Source organism: Macaca fascicularis, chromosome 5 (assembly GCF_037993035.2).
Source record: "Macaca fascicularis isolate 582-1 chromosome 5, T2T-MFA8v1.1".
Lineage (NCBI taxonomy): Eukaryota > Metazoa > Chordata > Mammalia > Primates > Cercopithecidae > Macaca > Macaca fascicularis.
Window position 1 is genome coordinate 60,469,980 of NC_088379.1, and position 26,458 is coordinate 60,496,437.

The 26,458-nt window shown below is 36.2% G+C and overlaps 1 protein-coding gene across 10 annotated transcripts; it reads right to left on the reverse strand.

Annotated features, from left to right (window-relative positions):
- Positions 1–4,186: 4,186 nt before the first annotated feature.
- Positions 4,187–25,319, reverse strand: AFM (afamin). Of its 10 annotated transcripts, none has more exons than XR_012434871.1 (15): positions 25,201–25,319; positions 23,084–23,132; positions 22,676–22,808; positions 20,758–20,969; positions 19,743–19,875; positions 19,028–19,125; positions 18,158–18,287; positions 15,025–15,239; positions 11,699–11,831; positions 10,520–10,561; positions 8,970–9,102; positions 7,992–8,037; positions 6,280–6,412; positions 5,086–5,146; positions 4,187–4,324 (listed from the first exon to the last, which is right to left on the reverse strand). XR_012434871.1 is itself a non-coding variant. In XM_005555092.5 (15 exons), the coding sequence occupies exons 1-14, from the start codon at positions 25,286–25,288 to the stop codon at positions 5,126–5,128; spliced, it is 1,800 nt and encodes a 599-aa protein (XP_005555149.2). In that variant the 5' UTR covers positions 25,289–25,319; the 3' UTR covers positions 4,187–4,324; positions 5,086–5,125. The 10 variants fall into 10 exon arrangements, 3 of the variants coding, with proteins under 3 accessions (XP_005555149.2, XP_045248431.1, XP_073895982.1); XR_012434870.1 differs by having other exon boundaries at positions 7,992–8,215; XR_010586855.2 differs by having other exon boundaries at positions 10,464–10,561.
- Positions 25,320–26,458: the final 1,139 nt, after the last annotated feature.

Genomic DNA, 26,458 nt, shown 5'->3' on the forward strand with positions numbered 1-26,458 from the left:
TGTAAATAGGATTTTCCACCCTCATCTAATAAACTTCTCTAAAGAGATTGACATTTAATGTAGCTGAAGAAAACCAGAAAAGATGTGGATTTAACAGTCTTCATTATTTCAGGAGAACCTTTATAAAAAGTGTTCTATCATTTGAGAGAAATGAAGAACTTTATATTCTTTTCAAGTAATTACTATTAAAAAGAAACCTTTTTCTGGTGAATATTTTTTCCAAGCATCTATGACCTCGGTAAAATCGAGGAAATCTATGACAATGAAGAAATATTGTTGATGGACTGAATTCATTAATGAATACTGCATTTTTAAACAAGTCACATCAGTCTGCTTGTTTCTTTAAGATTTCAACATGTAGACTTTGTAATTAAGTAATCCATAAACCCTCTTGGCAAATGTTGGTCTGCAATACCTCATTTCTTAGAAATGATTGTTGACATGTCCAAAGTTCTAAAGTGGAAGGGAAGAAGATAAACACATACTACCACAGATTGACTAACTGCTCAGGGCTCGGGTTCTAATGCTGGGTACATTTTCAAGTCCCTGGGGAGAAGGGGATTTAAGAGCCATACAAGCATTGGGAGTGAACCTAAAAGAATGGGACCTAATTTATCGAACACTTACTATGGTCACTTTATATAACTCTCAGATAGTTGGCAATATTAGTATTTCTTGAATGAGAAATTAAGACTCAGAGTCACATAATTTGTTCATAGACTCACAGGTAAAAATTCATGTCTGTCTGATTTTACAACCCACACATCCAAGAGCTAGTGTTAATGCTGAGATACCAGTATCCCTCAGCTATTGTCTGCTTTGCCTATCAACCAATTCTTGGGTCTAAGGCAGGAAACAGGTAATTACTTACTAAATGACAATTGTAAGATGCCTATACATGTAAAATCTAAAATTTTGAAAATGGGACATCACGGGTTATTATTTTCACTATTCTCTTCTCAATTTCCTCATTTTTAAATAAGCTGTAAGGCTGACAGTATATTCCTTGATTCTGCTACTCACATATTTTCAATACCAGTTTTCTAAGCAAAAATATATCACAAGTAAGAGAGATGTATTTGACTGAAAAACAACCCCAAAACATCTGCTATTATGTAGTTTTGGGACACTTTGGCTTATTGTAAAGAATATGAATGACCCAGGGTGATAGAAAGCTCACCAAGATCAGCAAGGGGAAGACTATCTTTGGCAGGTCTCCATCATTCATTTTGAAGTCCTCTAAACAGTCTTAACATTCACTGTCTCTATTGTCATGTATCCTTAGAGTTGTTCCCTTGAAATCCTATTCTAAACTTCCTAGAACTATCAGATATGTACCTATTAAACCAAATCCAATTTTTTGTCAAATCCTTTTGATGAATACTCCAAGACTGTCACCCACTGCAGACACTGCTATCTGATCACTACACTCTTTCTCTCTGAGCTTAGGCTCAGTCTTAGAAACACTGACAGCACAATGCTGCAGGACAGCCACTATCAGTCGATTGGAATTAATGCTAAGAATATTTTAACAACTGTTATGTGTGCTAAACTAATTCCTCCTTAAAAAAATAACTGACCAAAATTAACTTTCCATGGGAAACTTTCTTCAGAGACATTTGCAATTAATAAGAGATTATTGACAATATTTAAAATGTTAAGTCCTTTATCAGTAACTAGTGGTAGAATTCCAGACCACAGGAAAGACAAGTAGCAAGGATTATTTAAGTAAAGGTAGTGAGATAGGTTTTGTGATACCACTCAATAGATACCAGCACAGAATTGGCTCTAGAAGTAAGTAAACTCTTCAGGCTGGCCTTTAAGATAAAATATTGAAGGTATGCAAGTACAAGATGCAGTGATGATTTTTAATAAACACTATTTTCATAGAAGACTTAATTCTTGTCCAGGTCATAGAAACAGAGTTCAAAGAGGCCTTAGAAAGACCATGACTGGATCCAACCAAAAACCCAGGTGGTAGCTGCTCAGGCACATGCAGTCTTGGCATTGAGTATTGCACCAGGAGGCTTATCACATGTGTAAGCATCTCTAGTGTTAGAAAATTTTTTTCTGCATCAAACCAGTTATGTTCTCTTCATTGGTATGAGTTCTGTCCAAGTAATACAGAGTAAGACTATTTCATACCCACTCCAAATCTCCTCCTCTTCAGGCAACTGTGTCTTTTGCAGAAGCCATTCTTCTCCCTCCTTTCCTGCTTTGATTAATATGTTTTCTGGCATGTCAGTAGAGAAAGAGTTGTATGGCAGTTTCCGCTGCCATAATAGAAACTTTATGATGGCGGCAAGTGCCTGGGTCCCTGATTTTGTATCTGCTTCTCTTCGCATAGTATTGAATACATAGCAGAATCCAGTATAAAATTAGATTCACTAATTATGCTTTGTTTCAATTCCGTTTTCTAAATCTACTATCTATTGTTTAAGTAACGCAATACTTCCTTGTTATCCTCATTGGTAAATGAGAGTGCTTGGCGAAAATGGTTAGAGGACAAAATAGCTCTATGAGTTAAAAACCTGTTATCTGCTGGCCAATGTGTTAAGTACTTTATATAATAATTTAATTCATTTCTCTAAAGCCTTTGTGACTTGATATTAGCCCATCCTACACAAAGAAATGGATGTAATAGAGTATAAGGAACTTATCTGGGGCTGTACAGTAAATTAATGGCAGTAGGGATATGAAGCACCCACCCCCATCCCTTTCTCATTCTGCACCTTCAGCTTAGAGTGAGTGCCTGGACCCTGCACGTATGACATTGAAATGTGATTGAGTGTTTATTGTCCCTGTCCCTTGCTCAGCAAGAAACAGAAGCCAAGTCTATCTAGCTCATATTTGTATCCACAATGTCTGACACACAATAGAATTCTAATAAATATTTGTTGAATAAATCAATGAGAATCCCAAAGACTATGCTCTAAACACTCTACCAAAAGAACTCTATGAATATCCTCATGTATTATGTATTAAATGTCCATCATCTTCAAATTTAGACCTTGGTATACAAAAATCTTCAAAGTTTAGAGAAACATCAGGAGAGCCAGGCCATAAGTTCATGACCAGTCTTCATTTCCTGAGTTACTTCTCCTTTGATACCAATATCAAGTGTTTATATCACTAACATAACAAGAATTTTGGCTTGGAATGGAGGGAGAAAACCACCACTGTAATTGTTGCCTTGTACATTCTTCCGCCTCTCTGAATAACAGATTTTGTAAGGCATGCAACACGGCCACACCTAAGAGGTAGTGTATGCAATGGTTAACAATATTGTTCCACAAAGCTGGAGGCATCACACTACCCAACTTCAAACCAAATACCGTGGGAGCTAAACATTGAGTACACAGGGACATAAAGACAGGAACAATAGATACTGGGGACTACTACAGAGGGGTGGGAGGGAGAGGGGTATGGGTTGAAAAACTACCTATTGGGTGCTATGCTTGCTACTTGGGTGATGGGATCTATACTCCAAACCTCAGCATCATGCAATATACACGTGTAACAAACATGTACATGCACCCTCTATATCTAAAATAAAAGTTGAAATTATTAAACATATAATATATAATTCTAGAACTATATATTGTTATGTGTTATATAATATATATTAGATATATATAATATATTATAGTAATGTAATACATTATATAGTATTATATAATATATTGCATTATTATTACATAATATATAATGTATATGTTATATACATACATACATATATATCATATATATATATAATTCTAGAATTAGAGAACCTAAATTCAAACGCTGGTTCTGCCAATTACCAGTCATATCACATTGAACACATTAGTTTATCTCCCCAAGCCTTAGTTTTCCTGTTTGTAAAATGTAAATGAAAATAATACCTACTCATAGAGTTATTAGATTAAATGAAATAATGCATGAAAACTGGCTAGAACAATGTTTGGTACATTGAAAACATTCAATGTCATCTACTAGTAGTAGCAGTAGTGGTAGCAGTAAAGTTTCATGCCCCAAATTCTCAGTTTTCTTTCCGGTCGTGGCAAGGACATCTGAGAGCATAGACTTCCAACTTTCATGGAGTAGGGAATGGTGCAGCCATATGAGCAAAAGACGCTGATGGAATGAATGAATCATGATTGCTTAATTTTGTGATTAGGTTGATTTATGACATCAGTCTGAAAAATAACTTTACAAAATTTTGTGTTTATTGCTTGCTGCAATATACGATTTCAGGCGACAGTTGCAGCAAAATCCTTTTACTTTGTTCTCAGGAAATGAGATTCATCACCACACAGATAGGAAGCCTGTAAATTGGTTATCCCTGGAAAGAAAAAATAGTATTTTATGCATCAAAAAAATATGAAATGTTAAAACATGGGTGATAGAAAGTCAAATATTTGAAAAAACTACTAATTGTAACTGTGTTTTGCCCCTTGTAGATCCCCACCTACCTTCTGTTGAGGTCCAGGCCTCTCTTCACTGACACTGTATATAATTCCTATATCTATGCAACATTTTGTTGCTAAAGTTTGTGTTTCAAGTCTTACATAAGCCACAAAAGAGAGGGCATCTTTATGTATCTTTTGGAAATCACAAACATCACTTTTGTTTATGTAAATGCTGTAGCAATACCCTTAGTCTGTATGTCAATCACATCTCAGTAAAGCAACATTCTTAAAAGATTATCGGAAAGGGTCACTGAAGCCTGTCTGCCCACCTCAGTCCCCAGGGAGTTACCCCTCTTCTTTCTGTCAATATTCAGAGGTTCCATCATCTCTCCTTTGTGGTCCAGACAGCTGAATACCTTAGTAGGAAAGCAGAGGACTTAAGCGCCTCTTGGCTATCTAGAAAACTAGTTGAACAGCAAGAGAAGGGCTAGCACAAATGCAGCATTGCCACACTGTAAGGAGTGGCTGATACCCAGAAAAACACAGAAACAATATCGGGGGCTGTTAGCTACACGTCTATTTCTGGTTCATGTAGGTGAACCAGAAATAGGCAATGAAGCCTGAGGCAGAAAAGGTAGGGAGACCAAATAAACCACAAATAAATTTGACATTTGATTGAGGCAGAGGGTATTACCTTTGGTGCTTTTTACTTTACATATCTCCAGCAGCTGACTTCAGTTGCCAATTTTTGGACTCTTAGATGAGGGATGGAAATAAAAACATATAGGAAGAAAAATTTAAGACACTAATTTAAATTTAGATAAGCATGTTTCCCTGAATTTTGAAGAAAATTAAATCATTCCCACATTGTATAGGGAAACAGTAAACATTCTTCCTTCTAGTGAAGAAATAGACACCAAACGGCTCTTTACAACTGCCAATAAATTCATCCTTTCCTTCACATGGCACTAATGCACACACTCACTCAGATAAATGCTAGATATTGATTAATATCCTCTACTTAAAACTAAGTATATTTTTAAAAAGCTAATAATATGTACTCCCAAAACAATTTCCACAAACTAAGTGTCACTCAGAAAAGTAGATGGCTCACAACCAGAATGAATGATGCATGTGAGTTTGTGTGCCTGTGAATTTACATGAATTGTGAGTTTGGAGTGGAGTGAGTGTTCCTAGAAAAGAAACGGTGAGAAATAAAGTTGGAAAACAGTGAACAGGTATTTCCATGGAGCCATCCATTGGGGCTAACATTCACAGGTTGCTGAGGTTCACACCAGAGCAAATGGCTACAGACTACCTTCACTGGAGTGAGGGCAAGCAAGGGACATTTCTCCCTTTTCTCCCTGACTACCCTTACCCTCCACTCCCTCATTATTCTCAACTGCAGGATGTTAGTACAAGGCCTGGCAAAGTGAGAGAGCCATTCCTGAAAGAGTTCACATTCTAATACCATTCCTGCTCCACTCCATTTGGAGTTGCTTATGATTTCCTTTGCAAGTCGCTTTGACTCTGTCTTATTAAGATAATGAGTGGTTCAAAACCAAAAAATAAGAACCAAAGGTGTAATTCAGGAATAATTATTACCATCTTCATTTACAGATCGTTAATTGCCATTCAGTTTAAGTTGCATGACTTACAAGACTGCCGGGGTTACAACCCAGGTCTTCCTAATAGCTTTTTCTGTGCTAAGGAGACACTGCTCAAAGTGTATTTCAGAGATGTCTCCATATTAGTTGTGTAGCAATTGTGCTCTCAAATGTAGTCCTGGTAGACACTGTAGAGAGGAAGCAGAGTCCTACAGGGTTCTGTTTGGTTTTATTTGACCAGGAATACCAGTTGAATTTCAGCAGAAAAGAAACAAAACTACCTCTTCATTAAAGCAGACTTTAGGACTCTCTGCTTTGCAGCACTTCTCCACTGCATTTGTGAAACTGGTAAACAAAGACTGCAGCTCCTCATCTGTGAGTTCATGCTTCAGCTTCACTACGTTGACAAGAAACCTGTGGCCAAAAGATGTCAAATAGAATTAATTAACAATTTCTTTCTGAAGCGTCTCTACTCCAAAATGCTTGTTACGGAATCACGTCTTGAGTCTCAGCTTGGGTGAGGGTAAAGAGTTGAAATATCCCACGTTGAATGGGCCTTCTGAAACTTTCCTATTAAATTTAGAGAATGGTTTCCACAGTAACATTCTTTGAAGGGTTTTGTCACACACAAAATTATACAAAAAGTATTAACAAGGAGGAAGAGAGGGACGAAGAGAAGTTGGTTAAGGGGTACAAAAATACAGTTAGAAGTAATAAGTTCTAGTGTTCAATAGTATAGTAGGAAAATTATAGTTAACAGTAATTTATTGTATATTTCAAAGTAGCTAGAAGAGAAGAATTATAATGTTCCCAAAACAAAGAAAAGATAAATGTTTTAGATTATGGATATTCCAATTACCCTGACTTGATCATTACATGTTTATGCAGTTATCAAAATATCACATGTACCCCCAAAATATGTATAACTATTATATGTCAGTTAAAAAATAATGTCAAAGAAGCAATTTAAAAAAAATAAGCTATCACAACTAAGTGTGACAACAGCCATAGACAATAGTGATTTCCTTGATTTCTAGTAACTTCTAGAATTCCAGTATTCCACTAACTTATAGAATTCCAAACTTCAGGTGGCAACCCATTGATGTCTTAAAAGTACATTTTAGAGTAAATTTTTAGAGTAATTATTTTAAGTAATAAAATTTTCATGCACCAAAGTAAAGAGGATAATGTAATAAGTCATGTGTGCCCATCCTTAGATCTAAGAATTAACAAAAGTTTGCATTTTCTCACTTTCATTTTTAAAATGAAAACAGGATAGTTAAAAAGAATAAAATAGACCAGACTAGAATAGAATGGGCTGGAAAATACAAGAGTGAATTACACTGTGAATGTATGAATATTGCACATAATAAGAGTAAGTATTATTCTATCTAAAAATGAAAACATATAGTAGGCCTTTATTATGCCAAGTATTATGGTATACATGACTACATCTGATCTTTCTAGAAAATTCATGTCCAAAACAACCTCCAGTTCCTCGTATTTGGTAGCTGTATATTGTGTAGTCTCCACTACACATTAGGTAGACTCTGTCTGAATCCAGAAAACTAAGTTTAATTTCTTGGCATTTTAAAGCATTTGTTGAGAAAATGAAAGTAAACTTCCTGTCCCTTTGGGCTTCTCCTTTGTAAACATTAAGTGATATTCTCCGGACATTCTCTCAAGGAAATGAAATTCATTATCAGCCAGTCTATGAACCTTTTGGCTGGCTGCTGTAACCTTTTTAAAGGTGATGTTAGACTTGGACACTCCAAGTCTCTTTCAAATGAAAAGACAAGCTAGATATGAACAATGGCCAAAAAAAAAAAAAAAAAATGCACTGGTATTTTTCCAAATAGAAGAGACTGGACAATTTGGTGGAAGGAACAGGATAGTAATATGAAAAACACATATCCACTACATAAACCTTCTCACTACTACATGGTGTGTCTGCAAACTGAAGAAAAACTGGAATGGAAGGGATTGTTTGTACCTGTCTGTCTTCCTCTGAAGCTCCTCATTCTGAGATTGACACATGTCTGCATGAAAGGTAAATAAATCTTGAGAGAAAGGTGGAGGCACATATGTTTTATCAGCTTTCAAACTCTCAAAGCAGGGCCTTCTGAAGGCAAAGTTTGTTTTACAACAGTGGTCCACAGCAGGGTTGATAGTTCGATTTTCATTTACTCCACATAACTCTCCAAGAACTAAATCTGCCTGTACCAACAAGAGTTGCAACTCAGATATGATCTTAAAACTCGGATGGAATTTCTAAAAATATGGTTAGATGAATAGTTAGATCATTCTAAGATCACTGTTAACCTCACTCATAAAACACACGCACTCATGACATATCACTATGCACAAATAAAAGTAGAAAATGGGGTCCTAAATGGCATTATGACCAAAATCCAAGCCATAACAATTCAGATGCCTACAAATTAATTTCTTGGTAACATATAAACAAACTTTCAATTGCAAACAGACAGCTGCAAACAGCCAACTGAAAGGGACAATCAAATACTGTAATCCTTGAGTTTCTTCCCCTCCCGGAATCTCCCTCAAGGTACTCTCCACCCCAGCCCTAAAGATATGTATTCAATGCCTGGTTGCTGGATGAAGCAATTGGGCCAAGAGGAAGAATCTGTAACCTTACTTAAAATTATAAATTTTCCTGTATCTCTTTGAAACAATATTATGATTCCTAAATCATTTGTCCTAACAAATCCCTTCTAATACAATGAAGAAATAAGAAAGATACTTTGAAGCACTCTCCAAAAATATTTAAGGCATTCTCTTTTACTTCTTAGGGTTTTTACAAAGTGAGCCAAAAGGAAAACTTGACAATTTATGCTTAACAATATTAAAAACAATGAAGAAATGAATATGGATAATCATGGTAAATCAACGAGTGCAAATATTCTTTTTTTTTTTTTTTTAAAGAATAGTCTGGTACACAGGCCATGCTCACCAAATTATCAACACAGGCAAACTCTTCACTCAGTGTGCAGCAAGTAGTGAAAGCTGTCACCATTTTCTTGCCAAGAGAGACCAGTTCTTCAGAGGAGAGCTGGGGAGCTATCTTCGTGAGTCTGATAAGGTACCTGAAAGAACATTTGTCTATTTGGTTCTGACCGAAAGCAGATACCCATTTTGCCCTGAATTATTGCTGAAGCCCAGACCCTTCAAGGCTAGGGACAACCAATATAGGTGCAACATGAACCTTAGCTCTCTTGTAAAATAGAGAAATATGTCTTCACTTCCTGTTTTTCTGCACCCTGCTCCCTATATCTATTTTAGCTGCTTTTCTAATTTCATGGATGTCTCAGAAACTCTTAGATTTGCCTCCCTGTGTTATCTTTGAGTATAGGAGCTCCTTGACAGCAAATACATTGGCTAGTATCTAAAATCCTCCTTAAAATCATTTGTATCATTATAAAATATTTTAAAGAAAAAATTTAATCAATATATATTGTAAAAGGATAACCTGAGATGAAGGAAACTAAGATTTTTAATGAACTAAGTTTGAATTGTCAGCTAACACCAAATTGTAGAAATAGTAAAGTCAGATTTTTTTAACTGTGTCTTATTTTGATTTAAAGATGTTTAGTTTCAATAAATAATACATTAGCATGAGGCCAGGTGCAGTGGCTCACACCTGTAATCCCAGCAATTCCCAAGGGTTGGATTGCTTGAGCTCAGAAGTTCAAGACCAGCCTGTGCAACATGGCAAAACCCCGTCTCTACCAAAAAATACAAACATCAGCCAGGCATGGTGGCTCGCGTCTGTAGCCCTAGCTATTTGGGAGGCTGACATGGGAGGATCACTTGAGTTGTGAGGCAGAGATTGCAGTGAGCTGGATCACACCACTGCACTCCAGCCTGGGTGACAGAGAGACCCTGTCACAAAAATATATGGTAATAATAATAATAACAATAACAATAATGATAATAAAATACATTGGCATAATAATTGAAAAAAACCCAAACTGCATATTATTCACAAATGCTCACAAGAGCACTAAAAAACTAAATATTAAAGTGTTAAGCACATCCAGAGTTATTTCTATAAACTCAGTTAAGATAGCCTTAAGGCAAGGCAAGGCAAACCATCTCTTCCCCAAAGAAACTGTAACAACCTGAAATATGCAACACCCCACTTTCAAATGGGTGAGAATCCAGGGATTCTAGATTGACAGTGAGAAAGCCAATGTCAAACAGAAACGAAAGCATTAGAGAATCAATGTCTCCAGAATCCTGTATTTCTTTTATTTTTAGCTTCACTTCTGATAAAAGATTAATGTGACAGTTCAATAGGCATTCTTGACTTCAAAAAAAAAAATTCTTCCAAGAGTTTATGAATTGACTATAATTGAAAAACTTGAGAGGTAACTTTTTTACGCTTTGAGGGATTATGTGTTTAATTCTAGTGGCAAGCGTTAGCCCACTTGTGCAGACAACCTACTGGTATGTCAAACCATCCTTCCCCAAATTCTGGAAATGTTTACATTCTTGTTGTACCATCTTAAGACTTTTCTCAGTTGTCTCATTGAATTTGTCTTCCTGAAAATAAGAATAATCATGGTTACAAATATTTTATCTAAAATTTAACCATAAGCTTTACAACAATGTGTAGAATCGCATTTCTTATTTCTATGGTATTTTCAAACTCTCATTATTATTCAGGGCACTTTTTACATGTGTGTGCAAGAACTTAATTTCTTTAGTTATATATATATATAAATTTCTTGCTAAATTTGAAAGTCCAAATTTTTTATTATCAGCTTATACATATTTCAGAGTCTTCCAAATAACAAAATAGAATTTAAAATGTACGTTGACATAATAACATTCAATTCTCACTGAAGTGGCCAGAGCAGTTGTTATCTCCATTTTTAAATAAAGGCAACTGGCCTTGTGAAATTAAGTTACTTACCCCGAATGCCCTAGCTAGTAAGTGTTGTTACAGAACATTTTAAATCATGTTGCTCTTTATGATTTTTTCATTGTTTAGATTTGTAACTTAAAACCTCCAACAGCCTCTCACTTTGTGGCAATAGCAGGAAACCAAGGAAGCCCAATTTATAACAATAAAAACAACAAAAAAGTTTCCTATGATACCAAATAAAAAAAGCATCCAAACATTTTCTAGAAATTATGCCAATTTTTTAAAAATACACGTATATATACGTATATGTACTGAAGCGTTGAATAAAAATGTTAATTGTAGCTATTTCCTGGTGAGAGAATCAGAAAAGGGTTTTCTGTAACCTTTGGTGCTTTCCTGATAATCAACAACAATCAATCATTACTTTTGAAATCATAAAGAATCCAATATGGCTTAATAAAATACAGAATACTTTCTTAGTCATCTACAACAATCATTACTTTTGAAATCATGTAATATCCAATATGGCTTAATAAAATACAGAATACATAAATAAAAATGTAAATTTAAAATGTTTACTGGGAAGAATTTTTTGAATTAACACGTTGGATTAGTAGTCCAAAACATTATGCATCAGCCAAATTGATGACATTGGCCTTCCCAATGATCTTCTTAGGCTGAGTCTACGGTAGACTCAGATTAACCAATCACATTTTCTACCCCCTAGACTGGAGCAAAATTCTGATATCAATTTTTAAGTGTTTTATAGTTGTTCTGTTTTGATTTTCTGAACCTACAACGATGGAACCTACCGCGTAACGGTAACAACCTGGAGGGTTTTCTGTGTTGCAGCAATTTCTCAGGAGATCTTTGTATATTTGAACAATTCTTAAAAGCCCTGGTATAGACAGGTCTGGATGTCTCCTTGAGTATTCAAAAGTAAACCTGCAATGTGTAAAATTTTGTATGTTAGAAATTAGAGAAAGAGCAAAAAACCCAATTCCACTATTTTGTAATCCAGTCAGATCTAATACTGCCTCTGCTTTCAAAAGCTAATTTTCTCCTCTGGCTTGGTCACAGAGTAATTTAATAGGACATTGTGGCTATAGAAGATCATTTTACAAAAGTTATCTTCCATGGTACATTTTAGATTAACAATGTTTTTTGAGAAGAGAGAATTAGTGGAGTTACTTGGAACTAATTATTGGAATGATTTAATCCATAAAACATCAGAAAGAATATATTGTGAATATACTTTAAAAAATACATATTGCATAGAATTATGTTTGAAAATGCATTCAGATTTCCAACTTGGGATGCTGGGAATATGGCTTCCTTCCCACCCACAATGTGGTCTTCGTGAGAGACAGGGAGGAAGCTTTGCCCATTACTCCATCCTGTCGCTTGCCAAATATGGGATTGTTTACCCCTTCAGCTCCAAATCACCGGCAGTGGCTTCCAAATCCTCTGTCAAAGACTTCAAGAGCATAGGTGTGTGTGATTTGGGAAGAAAGAGAGGAACAAGGCTAACAGTTATTAAGCCCTTAGTAGGTGCTAGGCACTGGATCAAACTTTGGGCATAACAGATATAGATGTGCTTCCTGAACTTTATAAACACTTTCTCATTTCACTTCACTTAGTCCTCAAGATGCATACTATTTTACAGCTGAAGAAACTAAATCACAAACTGGTTAAGCACCTTCCTGTTAATGGCAAATATAAAATTTGACCCTAAGTCCCATTACTCCATTCTTTTTTTTAACCAAGCTAACTTTTCTCAAAAAAGAGAAGTCATTTCTAAGTGCCTCAGCTGGGCTATTTATAGTCTTCATAAAAAAGAATCTCATCTATTCATTCACAGCAAGTTAAGATCTTTCATGTTTTGTAAGAGCAATACCTCACTAGTTTTTCATGACCAGGTAACTCTTTTCATCCCCTCCCCCACATTTTTTTCAGGATTTGACCTTCTTGATTAATCTTGATTTTTCTGACACCATCTCTCCAGCTTCCCATTTGCTTTTCCAATTCCATTTGTGAGATATATTCCCATATCCCATGGCAGTGGTGCTTAACCTTCAGAGAATCAGGGCTCCTCTTAATATCTCATGTAAGCCATGGACTTCTTCTCGGGGGGAGACACACACACACACACACACACGCGCACACACACACACACACAACTAAAAACATGTCTCAGAATGCTGCGAAGAAAAATCCCTGGAAGCTTACTCTAGACTGGAGAAGCCACTGAGGACTTGCTTGAAATGTTCACATCCAGAAAGATTCTACCTTGAAACAGTGAGGACTCTGACTTGGCATGCTCACTGTTACTCTATCATTTCTTCCCATGTTTCAAACACTTTTTATGTATAATAGTAATGATTATAAAAATGGCTTTTATCTATCAAACACATATGTCAGATACAATCTATCATTTTGTTTAATTGAATTTGAGGTAATATCCACAACCGTGAGAAGCCATAGAGGACAGTAGTTATAAGACCAGGAATTTGGAGCCACACTGCCTGCACTTGAATCCTGGCTGCACCACATGTGTGACTTTGGGTAAGTTACTTAACCTCTCTGTGTCTGTTTTATTACCTGAAAAATAAAGATTATAAAAGTATACTAACCTCAGAGGGTTGCTTTGAAAATTTGGTTGGTTAGTAGATGAGAAACACTTACAATTTAGTAAGTATTCAGTAAACATTAGCTGTTGTTATGTCCGAGATTTCAAGCCAGATTCCCTTCTAGAGCTACAGGTTCACATACAAAATTATCTCCTGATAGTCCCAATTAGTTATTCTACTGGCACCTCAAAGTCAGTGTGCTCATTCTTAAACATATTACCTTTCTCACAAAACCTGCTGCTTTTTCATGTTGAATGGGAAAACTACCTACCCAGTTATCCAAGTCCCAAACTGGGATTTTCTCCAGATGAAGTGTCTAAAAACTGAAAGTGATTTTTTCCTTCCTTATTCTTTCATGAAAACCATTCAGTGGCATCCCATTTCTTAGCATGCCTGCATAATCTGGCCCCACCTACCTCTCACCGTGCTGGTCTCTCACTGCAGATGCCCTACTCACAGCAATTTACACCAAACCATTATATTTTTAATTCATGCTTTACCTTCTCTATTTAGATTACCAAAATTTCTTCAAGTACTACTTCCCTATCAAGCCATTCCACGGTCCCCATATACAACTGACCATTTCTTCTTCTGTTCCCCTGCATTACCTAGAACAGGATGCTATCAGAAATAAAAGAACATTTTTCACACTTATTTATTTATGTCTGTCTCTTCTCACTTTATACTATCTATAGATGAAGGCTTCCTGGGGATTTAAAAAAAAAAAAAAAAAACCAGTGAAGTCCCTGGATTATATTACATTACTAATAAACTTCAAATTAATAAATTTTTTTTTTTTTAGACAGTCTCACTCTGTCGCCCAGGCTGGAGTGCAGAGTGCAGTGGCGTGATCTCGGCTCACAGCAACCTCTGCCTCCCAGGTTCAAGCAATTCTCTGCCTCAGCCTCCCGAGTAGCTGGGATTACAGATGAATTAGTATTCTTATATGAATTTTATACATGACCAAAAAAAAGCTCAGAAAGGTTAACTTCTCCCAGCGACTCAACCAGAACTGAAATATAGTCCCTGTGGCTCCAAGTTCACTAGTCTTCCCCTTAAGAGTTGTAGGTGGCATAGTATAGCAGTTAAGCCTACAAGTTGTTAGGCCAGGCTTCCTGGAGTCAAATTCTTACTCTGTCACTTTTTAGTTGTGAATCTGAACAATTCACTTCATTGTATCTCAGCTTGCTCATTTGAAAAACTGGGAGAAATTGTACTTATTTTGCATGATTGCTGTAAGAATTAAAATAGTTAATCTGTATGGGGTATATAGTGCCATGCCTGGCACATATTAACTGCTCAACAAACGCTAGCCATTATTTTAATAATACAGTTTTTTTTCTTAAAATTATCTGAAAACTATAGTCTATACACAGGATTTTTTAAAAATTATATGATACCTAGTGAAATAAATGGTACCATGTCCTTCCACCTAAATTAGCAACATAAGTCAAATCTTACAAGTTTCTTTCTGTTTTCCTTATAAATTCAATAAAGAGTTATATTACTTCGCAAAGAAGATGTCTGGGTCAGCATCTCGTTCTTGACACACATTTTCACTGTCAGTAAATTTTGCTTCTCTTAGAGATAAATCCTTTGGTCTATCATCTTTATTTGAGTTAATTATGCACTGGCCACGCTCTGGTATTTTCTTTTCACAGCACTCTTTGATTTTGCTGGAGATAGAATCTTGTTTTGAACAAATATGGTTCATAACCTTGCTCTGTACCAAATAAGAATGAGAGATTATTTTACTTTCAAAATTTCTTCAAGGCTGGGTTTTCTTCCATTATGGAATGATGGCACGCAAAACCAGTCATGATCACAGCATCTGGAATCACTTCATCAATTAATTTGATAGACAATATTTATTTAAATTAAATTTTGGATTTACATAATGCACATGAAGTTTTACATCAAAACTTCTCAGGATTTAAGATGATATAATTATTTAAAAATAGGCTCTACTATAGGTTCACATCCATTATTAAGCATTAGTCTTTTAAATAACATTCCTATACTGATATATTGACATCTTATATTCTAAATGTTGTTTCTTTTCCATAAGAGTCCACCTGTGCTTTCAGTGGAGACCACCAAAGACATGTTACTATAATACCTATAATCCTGGTCTTCCCTTGTGGCCAAGCACATGGCAAAAACTCAGTAAATATTTGATAAGTGAATGAAAGAATGACAAGCGAATGAACTGCAGCAACTACCAGAAGACGATTCATCAAATATAAGAAGCTATTCCACTCATGGTATCATTTTCTAATGGATATCATTTTCTAATGGATATCATTCATTTGAAGCTGTTCAAGTTAGCAAATACCGCTCAAATAGAAAACTTTACTGTGTCCCCATCCCTACCCTTTGCCCCAGTTCTAACCTCTACATAAGAGTTGGAAATTAGAGAGGGGGTGGGGTTATCTTATTTACACATTAGTTCAGACTCTCGAATGAGACTGCACATTATTTCCACTCTCTGTTGCAGTCCCACTTGAATTATGTTGAGTTACAGCAACACACTAGACTATTTCAGGCCTTTATGACTTTACTCAAGCTATTTCCACTGACTGGAATCTTCTGGTGAACATGGAGGATAAGGAATAAGATGAAGCTCAGGACTGAGGTAAAAAATAAAATGGGCATTGGCACCACGTTTCTAACAAACCACACAGAACCAGGAAGCCAATCTTCAAAAAGACATTTACATCTCATGTGATGCCATCATTGTTCTAGGCAGAGTATCTCTTATTCTCTGAGAAGTTACTTCTATTTTCAGTTAACTGTAATTCAGTTCCTCTTATTTCTCCAGAAAGACATTAAAAAGAAGGAAATTTGAGACATAATCCCTTAATCTCAGTCTCAAATTTCACAGAAAACCTATAATTATGTCTGAATTCAGTATCTTAGATTTCACATTATAAAACCTACATCACCATGAACAATCAAGCAATACAAAAATAAAGCATAAAAGAGATTGCTTTAACTTGGGTACAGTTAGGAACAAAAATAATTATTGGGAACATCTGTTGTCCGTTGCTTGAAATAAACATTTCTCAATACCCTAAAATTCAAGTTATTGAATTGACATGCTATCGTCACTGTGAGCCTAAAAGTCTAATCTTTCTTTCTTTCTTTCCTTTTTCCTTCCTTCCTTTCTTTCTTTCTTTTCTTTCTTTTTCTTTCTTTCTTTTTTTTTTTTTTTAAATAAGGTCTCATTCTATTGCCAAGGGTGTTGGAATTATAGCTCACTGTACTGTATCCTCGAACTCCTGACTCAAGCAAGCCTCCCTCCTTAGCTTCTTGAGTCCTGAGTGGCTGCAATTACAGGTGCAATCTATCATACTCAGTTTTTTTTTAATAAAATTATATTACCTTTGAATGCATGAACAATTTTTTTTTTCACTTTAAGTTCCAGGATACATGTACAGATGTTCAGAATGTGCAGGCTTGTTACATAGGTATACGTGTGCCATGGTGGGTTGCTGCACTTATCAACTCGTCACCTAGGTTTGAAGCCCCGCATGCATGAGCTATTTTGATGCTCTCCCTTCACCACCCAACCTCAACCCAACATGCCCCAGTGTGTGTTGTTCCCCTCCCTGTGTCCATGTGTTGTCATTGTTCAGCTCCCACTTATGAGTGAGAACAGAATGCATGAACAATTCAAACTATGCCAACAATATTCATACCAATACTTTTCCTTGGAAATTCAGTTTAAAGGTTTCCAGAGGCTGGGGATAGGGGAAATGTTGGTTAAAGGCCGCAAAATTTCATTTAGACAGAAGGAATATATTCAAGAGATCTCTTGTACATCATAGTGACTCAATGATGACTTCATACCACTATATTGAGTACTTTAAAATTGCTAAGATTTAGAGTATTCTCACCACAAAAAAAAAGTATGTGAGGTAATGCATATCTTAAATAGTTGGATTTAGACATTCCACAATGTGTGTGTATGTATACATTAATATATACGCATATATATCATGATATATATAGTACACACATATATATATCATGTATACCATGAGAATATACAATTTTTAATTGTCAGTTAAAGGCAGGAAAGGAAACGGAAAGTGGAAGGAAAGGAAAGGGGAAAAGGAGGGGACAGGAAAAGGGAAGGAAGAAGGTAGGAAAAGGAAACCGAAAGAGAAAGGGAAAAGTTAAATTAATGTATCTGCTTATTTGGAAAGACTATACCTGAATAGCCTAAGGAAGCTCAGGGAAATCAGCTCTTAAAAACATAATGATAGCTAGTCATTCCTTGAACTTTACTATTTGTTTCTAACCTCTCTAAAAGAGGATTTATAATGTAAGAGAAAACTTCAATCTGGACTAAATGAACTTTGAAAAATTTGAAATTCCTGAAGTTTTACATCAAGACATTTAGCCATCCAATATACAATCTGCTGAGTAATCTTTAAAAATTCCAAATATAAAAAATCCCAAAGGTTTGTTTATAAAAAAAATTTATATTTCATTTTATGTTGTCATTCAAAAGTAAAATTACATTCTGATTTCACTGGGGCAAAGTAACCACACATCAGGGCAACTTGAGAATAAAAAAAAAAAAAAATAGTTGCCAAAAATCACTATTTTAACTTGGTTTTAGAGAATATTTACCGTGTCACGGATGCACTGCACAACATCCCCTTCACAGCATCCTTCATAGTTGGAAGAAATATCTTCTACGAGAGATATAAGCTCCTTAAATTCAATCTTGGGGAATTTTTGACTGAGTACCGCAATATATCTGGAAACAGAATTGATAAACCACAAAAATAATTTGAACAGCAAGTAGAACAAGTGGGACTAATTTGCTAATATGATATGAATAGCTCCAAAAAGTATTGCCACCATTGTTGTTGTTGTTGTTGTTGTTTTTATAGAAGTCTTTATCAAATAGTTGGTGCACAGCCCACATGATCACTTTGAAAATCTTAGAGTGATATTTTAAGAACCCCAAAGTCCTGGATGTGAGCAAAAAAAACCTGAGAGGTGTGCTATCTTCCATAATTATTATAGCAAGACATGCTGTGTAAGGCCACCACTTCCTATTGTAAGTTCATGGCAGGCATAGATAATTCATGACAGAACTCTTTCCTGCTGATCCACTTGAAATCTCAAAATTTTTCTCAAGATATTGCCTTAGCCCCCATTAATAATTGATTAGGGTGAGCACTAGAGATAAAATTTATCTTTGCAAGGCTGTCTCCTCATTGTTAAAGTCAAAGACCAAGGGATGAATTATTTCTAAAGTACTTGTGGCTTTTGAAACCCTGGTTTGAAACTCCCAGAGCAGTTCAGATTCCCAATTAGCCTAAATATATCTCAGATACAGCCACCATTCTCTTTTGGGTCTCTCCACCTCCCAAAACTTCTCTCATCTCGACCTAATGTCCTGGTCCTGAGCTATCCAAATAGGCTCAGACTCACCCCAAAGCCCCTGGGTACAAATGCAAGCAGAGACAAGATATATAGTGTAAAACTCACATAAAGTGTACAACTTTGGTTCCAAATTTCAAAAGTGCCCCACAGACATGTTTTTGATAAGAAGAAAATGCTTTTAAATATTGTATGACAGGTATTGCCTGAAGAAGAAAGAGAAAATTCTTTTGAAACAATAGCAAAATCTCACTATTCCCTTATTTTTTAGTCACATTTCATTCAAACTATTACAAAATTTGTTCAGAGACAGAAAATCTACGGATTTTTATTTCAGTAAATACATTATTAAAAGAAATATGCACTTACGGCACATCATAAAGGTAGGACCAGTCTTCCTGATGATTAATTGCACTTGGTAAAAACGTGCATAGTGCTCCCTTGGTGGGGCAGCATGCTGTGAGCTTGGCCATCTCTATTGAGATTATTCCATGTTATTTGTAGTCAACAGACTACAAATTGTCAAAGATAAAAGATAAAATGTCATCCTTCACCCTTGACATTCACTCACCAAGGCTTCCTTCCAATTTACAAAGAAAACAAAGCAAGAGAGAACCTGGAAATGACTGACTGTCTTTCGGGAGTCTCAGGTAAAGAGAATATTTAGATCAGAACCTGGTGACCAATGGTTTGAAAATCACTGAATGTGACAAGAGAACATCATATATGGTAAGCAAGCCTTTTGCTATAATATAAGTCAGGGTCTGGATCTGTGGTATTGAGTGATTTCTTACCCTCTTCATGAAATAAATGCTATACCCACCCTTGTTTGAAAGCAGTTGACTTTGTTTTGTTCTTCACAACATGATTTAGCCACCTCCTCAAAATGAGCAGCAACAGTTAGAAGTGTAGGAGCGAAGACAAACGGGTTCCTTCTGGCAACTTCATATAAAAAACTATTTAAGAAATGAAAAAGAGAGAGAAGAAGGGCAAGGGAAGAAACAGGAAAGCAATGAATGTAGACAAGGGAAGTGAAGGGAGGGTAAGATGAGAAGGAAACGAAAAAACAGAAAGAGACAAGAAGAGCAAGTTGTAAAACAAGGTAAAAGGAAGAAAGATTTCCAGTTATAGAAAACTTCAACATAAGGCAGCATTATCCAGTTCCCAATAAGAGTCTTTTGAAGTCCTTATTGAAGTTGCTAACTCCAAAGTAGGAATGATGATTGCAATTCTAATCCCAAACACTGAGCTGTGGCTATTCTCCTTCCATCCACATGCTACCAGCTGGTCAGCAGTTCTCTCTTCCATGTTCAAAGAACAGCTATTTATACACACTCTATCTGAGATTCAGGGGTCCTGTTTACTTTTGTTCAGATAAACTTGTGATTTAGATTTAGATTTCAAGGAGCATACCAACCTTCCAGAAAAAGTCATTGCTTCTGCAATGACTGCACTATATTAAAAACAGATGTTTTGCTAAACATCCTATAATTGAATGTCTGCCTGAGGTGAAAACTGCAACTTCCCCTTGGGAAGAGTCTATTATTTCCTCCACTGTGCATCCTACCAATTTAACACTAGGCACACACCTCTCCTCTAGGACTTGCTAATTAGAAGATACAATTCATTAATATAAGGGTCTTGTAAGCAGGGTCCATATCTTGATCATAGTTATATCCTAAACAACGAGCACAGTATCTGACACAGTGTGTTTTGAATGAATGAAACAATCAATAAATAAATTAATGAACCCAGCTATATTTATTTGAGATAGGTATTAGATTCAGCCTAAGACTAATTCTTCAACTGGATCATTTTTTTACTAAGATTAAACTTACTGATTTAGAAGGGATTCTCTGTTACTTTCATAAGACTGGCATTTCTCTTCAGGATCCAGGGTAGGGAAAGGAGGCAGAAATCCCACATCAGCTTTCTTGTTATAGAAGAAACAGAGTCTTCTTTCAGCACCAACCTTACTGCAGCAGTGTGAAAAATTATGCTTTTGTGGCAACCCCTCCATAGCACACATTTTTTCCTGTAAAAAATTATTCTATACAATAGAGAAGAAAAGGACAATTTTTAGTCATGGTAAAGTAAAGCTTCTGTACTCACTAAGAAAACACAATGAATAATTTTCCCACCATTACCAACAGAGCTTCTTCTCTTTCTCCTGCTCTTTCTCCTGCTCCTCTCCTTCCTCTTCCCCTTCCCCTTCCCCTTGCCCTCCCCCTTTCTCTTCTCCCTCCTCCTCCTCCTCCTCTCCTCCTCCTCCTCCTCCTCCTCCTCTCCTCCTCCTCCTCTCCTCCTCCTCCTCCTCTCCTCCTCCTCCTCCTCTCCTCCTCCTCCTCCTCCTCCTCCTCCTCCTCCTCCTCCTCCTCCTCCTCCTTCTTCTTCTTCTTCTTCTTCTTCTTCTTCTTCTTCTTCTTCTTCTTCTTCTTCTTCTATTTCTTCTTCTTCTTCTCCTTTTCCTTCTTCTTCTTTGGAATGGGTCTTGATATGCTGTGCAGGCTAGATTTGAACTCCTGGGCTCAAGCGGTCCTCCAGCCAAAGTGTCCTAAACAGCTGGGAGTACAGGTGTGCCAAATCAAAGCATCTTTACCCAAACCCTTGACAACCATCTTGCACTTTCAGAATCTTTGTCCCTCTATCTATCAAAAGACACTTTAACCTCTTACTCTTCCCTTGCTGCCTACATTTCCCTTCCACCAGGATTTTCTACTCATCTCCCAAGGTGATGACATGCTGGTATGTTAATGTATTGGTAGAGTGTTTAGAAGTGGTGTTTAGTAGTAGTTTTTTGGAGATGCAGATGGTGACTCTTCTTGGAGGAGGCCCAGAAAAGGGATGTCACAATAGAATACATATTAAGAGAGGCAGCTAAGGAAGGTAGCTGTGTACTTTCATGTAAATTTTCAGGCTATGACTTCCTCCTCTGCCTGGATATATAGGGCATACTGTATACATACTGCAAATAAACAGCAAGCTCCTTCTGTGCATCAAAATACAGAATTATTATCTTTCCCGAGGAAAGTACCTTGTTCTAAACATCAAAATTAAGCAAAATGAAAATGCTGTGTGCAGAATATCTTTCATTTCATATTTTCAAGCCAGAAATTATTGCAGTGTTGGGCAAATAATCTTGTGTGTTTAAGAAACACAAGCAGTTAGCTGGGCATGGTGGCTCACGTCTGCAATCCCAATACTTTGGGAGGCCAAGGTGGGAGGATCACTTGGGGTCAGGAGTTTGAGACCAGCCTGGCAACATGCAAAACCCCGTGTCTACTAAAAATACAAAAAAAAAAAATTAGCTGGGCTTGGTGGTACACGCCTGTGATCTCAGCTACTCGAGAGGCTGGGGCATGAGAATTGCTTGAACCAGGAGGCAGAAGTTGCAGTGCACCAAGATTACCCCACTGCACTCCAGTCTGGGTGACAGAGTGAGACTCTGTCTCAAAAAAAAGAAGGAGGAAGAAGAAGAAGAAGAAGAAGAAGAAGAAGAAGAAGAAGAAGAAGAAGAAGAAGAAGAAGAAGAAGAAGAAGAAGAAGAAGAAGAAGAAGAAGAAGAAGAAGAAGGAGGAGGAGGAGGAGGAGGAGGAGGAGGAGGAGGAGGAGGAGGAGGAGAAGAAGAAGGAGGAGGAGGAGGAGGAGGAGAAGAAGAAGAAGAAGAGGAAGAGGAGGAGGAGGAGGAGGAGGAAGAGGAGGAGGAGGAGAAGAAAGAAAAGGAAAAAGGAAAAGAAACACATGCAATTTACTTACAGGTAATTTTGAACACTCTGGGAGTGTCTTGTCAGCCATACATCTATCTTTGTATTCTACCATGTCTTTCACTAGTTTTTCCATTTCTTCAAAGGTTGCTTCCTGAACATACTGAGCAAATGCAATGATGGTGCTGCAAGAGTTCACATGGGGTATACAAAGATCAGTTGCAGAGTTTCCATGTATGGCCAACAAAAAGTCACAGGAACATCCTGACTGGCCTCAAGAAGTTATCTATTGTAACAGCTATAAATTTTACAACTTCAGGCTTTGCCTGAATTTTATAATTAAAGCTGTCTTCTTGGATACTGTTTCTGTTTAGTTAAATTACTTTTGAGAAGCATTAACATTTCCAAAATATATCATTATTTTAAAAATCATCATCAAAAAGTACTTAGCACAACTCACATGTATTCAAGATTCTCTTCTATAAATTTTTGAGTGCTACTGAAGTTATCTGAAAAGCAAGAATATTTAGGGTATTACATAACATGGTTTTCTAACATTTTTCAAATAAATAACTATACATGACATTTAAGTGTATAAAATACAAAATAGACCACTGATGACAGGAGATAGTTTTGCATATTTAACAAGAAACAAGTAAGTCATATGAACAAAATAGGAAACCTTAATCACTTGTGATTATGTGTTCAAGAAATATTTACTAAATTGAATTCAACTAAATAAATCTTAATCTGACTAGACTTTAAATTTGCCATTGACAGCTCCCCACATACAAATGTCAAATACATTATCATCCTAAATGTCTATCATTTATGACTAGAGAAGTGATAAAAAGATTAACTAATGGGTGATACAATGCCGTAACAGAGCCTGATGAGAGATACTGTAGCATGCTGGTGGTCAGCATAGTTTATAGCACTAATCAGTCATAGCTATGTAGGTCATCTCCAGATCCACCTAAAATTATGGATTCTCTCCCAATGAGCATATGCTAATTGGAGCATATTTATGTTTGTTCACATAAACTACATTTATTTTTTGCAAAGTGTTGTGCTGGACCCTATGAAGCAATTAACAATGACTAAGATATCTCCCCTTGACATTAGGTTCCTAAGCAAAGTTACTTGTGCATGTGACAATAATCTAATTTAGAATGTGATTAATTTGGGACTGCTTTATGAATCCTGGGTGAGAAAGAAAGAAAAAAAAGGATTATAGGAAGAGTGACATATGAGTTGAACATGAGTAAATGTAAGAGATTCGAATAACAGAAAAATGAAAAACCTTGTCTGTCTGTGTGGAGAGAGAATGATGTGAGTAAAAGCATTAAGGTAATAAATCTTGAGAAGTATTTAGGGAAAGTCAATCTGTTTTTATGAGAAAGTGGGTCACAAAGATGAATAGGGACCTAAGATAGAAAAGACGTGGGTCCAGATTATAGGAGTCTTGCGTATAAAGCTGAGGAGTGTGGGCTTCATTTGGAAGACGTGGAAAGCCCTGGAAAATGTTTATATAGGATAATAATCTGATCATTTCTATACACGAAGAAATACGAGTCAGGTAGTGGTATATCTAATGTCATGGAATTTTCCACAGTGCCTGACAAATAAAAAAGGTAGGAAAGAACTATGTGTCAAATAAATGGGCAAAAGAAGGGTGGATGGGACAAAGTAAGAAGGCTATAGGAGACTTTGCAACTGTCACATTGAGAAACCAACAAGATCTAAATTTTGGTAGGAGTAAGGGAAGTGAAAAGGAAAATATAGATACAAAAGATATTAAAAAGGCAAAAAAATCAAGATTTTGAAACAGGTTGTTACAAGGGAAAAGGAGCAGGAAAACTCAAAAATGACCACTCTTCAAGCCTGTCTCACTAGCTGGTATTGTAAGGGCATATCAAATTGAGTAAGGCGCAATCCATGCCTTCAGGGCCACTGCCAAGCTTAAGGCATGTTTGTTCAAGTCAAAGAAAGGAGCTCCTTCTAGGCCAAAAGGATTAGAAAAAGACACCTCCTCTAGACAGATGAGGTTCAAAATATTTCCCCTTTGGATGGAAGAAATATAAAAAGTCATCCTTTCCTCCAGACTGAGATGGCCTTGGCCAGGCTCAGGAGGGATGTTCAAACTGTACATTTGAAGGAGGAAGTAGGTTCTGCATTCCCTAAAGATATAGTTGGGAAATATGTTGGACAACCGAAGGTTCCAGAAAAATCCCAGTTCACATCTATTGTTCCACTGTTACCATAAACTATACATATTTGCAAAAAATACCAATATTAAAATCCAAATGTGTCTCCCAGCAACACTTTCTGTCCTGTCATAGACTGCTGATTATTTTTCAGATGCGACAACTGTTTCTTCATATTGACTTAGTAATATAAAAATTACCATCAAAATAAAAATTCTGAAAAGGTTAATTTTGGATAACTGGTTAGTCTATGTAAATTAGTGAGAGGGTGAAAAAAGCAAGTAAAGAATTAACTTGAAAGAAAACAAAATTTTCAAAAGAGACATCCTAACTGGTCATTCTTTAGCTGATATACAAATAAATTACTTACCTACATCCTGAGGTTGTGTGGGCAGAGTTAGGGATTCAGTCAAAAAACACAAGAAAAAAATAAAACCTGTAAATTTTAATTGTTTCATCTTTCTAGAAACCACATTTACAAAAGAAAGTAATGTTGTTGAGGAAAATCAAGTTTTTATATTATTCTTTCACATTACCAGTAAAAAAGTAACCTATTTAATCTATTTCTGAAATACTGAGTATTTGATTTTTTTATCACTCTGCAGAATTTCTTGCTAATTATTAACCAGAAAAAAATTACCTTTGTGTTTCACTGGAAAAAATCTACTGAGTTGGAACAAAAGTCCACAGGCTAAGTGTACACAATACCTAAGCAAATAGACAACCAAAAAAAAACTTAAAATACTGCAAATGTTAAAGGAACAAAGGACCAGAATAGATATAATCCAGCAATCTATCTTATGCATATATATCCAAAGGAAGTGAAATCAGTATCTCAAAGATATAAATATATACAACTACTATGTACTCACAAAAATTAAAAATAAAAAATTAAGAAGATATACCTGCACTCCCATGTTTATTACCACATTATTCACAATAGCCAAAATATGAAAACAGCCTGTCAGCATATGTATAAATAAATAAATAAATAAATAAATCTCTCACACACACATACACACACACAAAATGGAATACTATTTAATCTTTAAAAAGAAGGAAATTCTGCCATATGAGAAAATGTGGATGAACGTGGAGAACATCATGTTAAGTGAAATAAATCAGACACAGAAAGAAAAGCACTGCATAATCCTACTTATATGTGGAATCTAAAAAACTCAAACTAGAAACGGCATAAAATGGTGGTTATCAAGGGCAGGAGGTGGAGGAAATGGGGAGATGCTTGTCAAAGGGTGCAAAGTTTCAGTTACATAGAATGAGTAAGTTCAAATGCAGCACACAGACTACAGCTAATAATACTGTATTGTATGCTTAGAATTTGCTAAGAGACTAGGTCTTAAGAATTCACACTGTCTTAAAAGAAAAAAAAAAAATAGGTAACTTACTGTGCATGGTGGCTCACACCTGTAATGCCAGCTCTTTGGGAAGCCAAGGCAGGTGGAGCTCTTGAGGCCAGGAGTTCAAGACCAACCTGGACCAACATAGCAAAACCCTGTCTCTACAAAAATTAGCTGGGAGTGGTGGCATGCACCTGTAATCCCAGCCACTCAGGTGGCTGAGGCACAAGAATCACTTCAACATGGGAGGCAGAGGTTGCAGTGAGCCGA

What these genes read in the sequence shown, in the direction of transcription:
- AFM (XM_045392496.3), bottom strand. Translation starts at nt 25,288, where the DNA reads ATGAAACAATTAAAATTTACAGGTTTTATTTTTTTCTTGTGTTTTTTG. An exon ending in TTGCCTGTGTTGATAATTTG is followed by an intron (nt 8,216 to 8,969) that starts GTGAGCATGGCC and finishes TTGTTGGTACAG; the next exon opens with GCAGATTTAGTTCTTGGAGA. An exon ending in AAGTCTGCTTTAATGAAGAG is followed by an intron (nt 6,187 to 6,279) that starts GTAGTTTTGTTT and finishes TCCTCTCTACAG; the next exon opens with TGTCTACCAGGACTACATTT.